At 48.9% G+C, this 1,572-nt stretch overlaps 1 protein-coding gene across 1 annotated transcript in view; it reads left to right on the forward strand.

The window, feature by feature from the left end:
* Positions 1-857: 857 nt before the first annotated feature.
* Positions 858-1,572, forward strand: part of LOC143298671 (protocadherin alpha-5-like) — a 267,322-nt gene continuing 266,607 nt past the window's right edge. Inside the window, exon 1 of the mRNA XM_076611555.1 lies at positions 858-1,572. This exon is cut by the window's right edge and continues 2,380 nt beyond it. Coding sequence (XP_076467670.1) covers positions 1,013-1,572 — 560 coding nt within the window. The 5' untranslated portion in view covers positions 858-1,012.

Consider the following 1,572-nt stretch of genomic DNA (forward strand, 5'->3'; position numbering starts at 1 on the left):
CGTGACAACTGCATATGTACGATTCGTTCTGTCATGTTCTTTATTGTCCGGATTAACTCGACCTCTACTCATATGGCTACTCAGATCGGCCATCTGACCTCCTGGCTCGGTACCAAAGTCATACTCTTGTGTTGATGGACAAAAATTTTATTTCCATGTTGATGCAATATTGGGGCTATTGGCGGTAATTAAGACCTTTTTTTTCAGTTTTGATGTAAACGAAATTTGTCCTTTTTTTGTGCTTCTTGTTTGATGGGATTTTTTTTGTGGTTTTGTGCTCTTCATTGATAACAAATAACAGACCTACCATTGTGATCCTGGTTTGCTACTTTTAGCATTGCTCGTCGCTGTCATTTGCCAACACATAGGGGCAAAAAAGTCGTTCGTTTATCATTGGTTAACCTAGGGGTGTGGTGACTGTGTGATGTTTTGATTATCCTGTTGACAAACTCATCATTATCCTGTTGACAAACACGTCATAAAACACGTCATTATCCTGTTGACAAACGCAATTATCCTGTTGACAAATGCATCAAACCGCAGACAGTGTTCGGCGCTCAATGTGATGTGAATATCAGTCAGGGCCGATAGTTGATTCTTGTGCTGTACAAAACACTGACAACCGCACCATCCAGATTCGTTCAACACATTTCAATCAACACGTTCTCATCAAAGAGGATGCATGCTGAACGTAGTGATCTCACGTACGTGACAAAAAAATAACCAGCTGCATAAGTCCCCTGCCTGGACATTTTGAGGAAGTTTTTTTTTTCACAGCAGATATACAGCAATGGCGTGAGCAGCTGCATCCGCTAGCATTATTTACTTGGGTCATTAGCTACATCAGCGAATATTTGAGTCATTCCACAGCGAATACACTGCAGTGACAATAGCTACATCAGCGAATAATTGAGTCATACTGCAACAGTTCACGACACAGTTTCCCTTCTGATATCTTTGTTGTTTCATGGGGAGTGAGTTTCACTCCTGAGCGACACGCTATTCCGGCACAATGAGCACTGCTGACTGCCCGCCGACGCACCATCCCAAGCGACCAGTTACCATGTGTGCCTCCAGCGTCCTCCTCCCCCTCCCCCTCCTCCTCCTCCTCCTGTCCACTGGAGTGGACCACGTGACCACCCAGACAATTCGCAGCGCCGAGTTTCAGCTGACGGAGTCCCAGCCGTCTGGAACTTACGTGGGTGACATCGCCCAAGCCAGCGGCATCAAAGACATCGTGTCCCCGGCAGAGCTGGCCACGCTGCGCTACAAGTTCCTCAACCCCAACAACCTTCAGACGGCGTCCCTCTTCAGCATCAACGGAGACAGCGGCGTCATTTACACCTCCGCCATGATCGACCGGGAGAGCGTGTGCAGGTACGAGGAGACTTGCGTCATCGAGTTCGCCGTGACGGTGACGTCCACTACCACGCCCTTCTTCCAGATCATCACGGTGCGCGTGGACATCATCGACATCAACGACAACGCGCCGCGCTTCCCGCGGGACGAGGTGGTGCTGTACATCCCGGAGGACGCCAACGTGCCGTCCAAGTACAAGGTCAGCGGGGCGGT

The sequence above is a fragment of the Babylonia areolata genome, chromosome 24, assembly GCF_041734735.1.
Source record: "Babylonia areolata isolate BAREFJ2019XMU chromosome 24, ASM4173473v1, whole genome shotgun sequence".
NCBI lineage: Eukaryota > Metazoa > Mollusca > Gastropoda > Neogastropoda > Buccinidae > Babylonia > Babylonia areolata.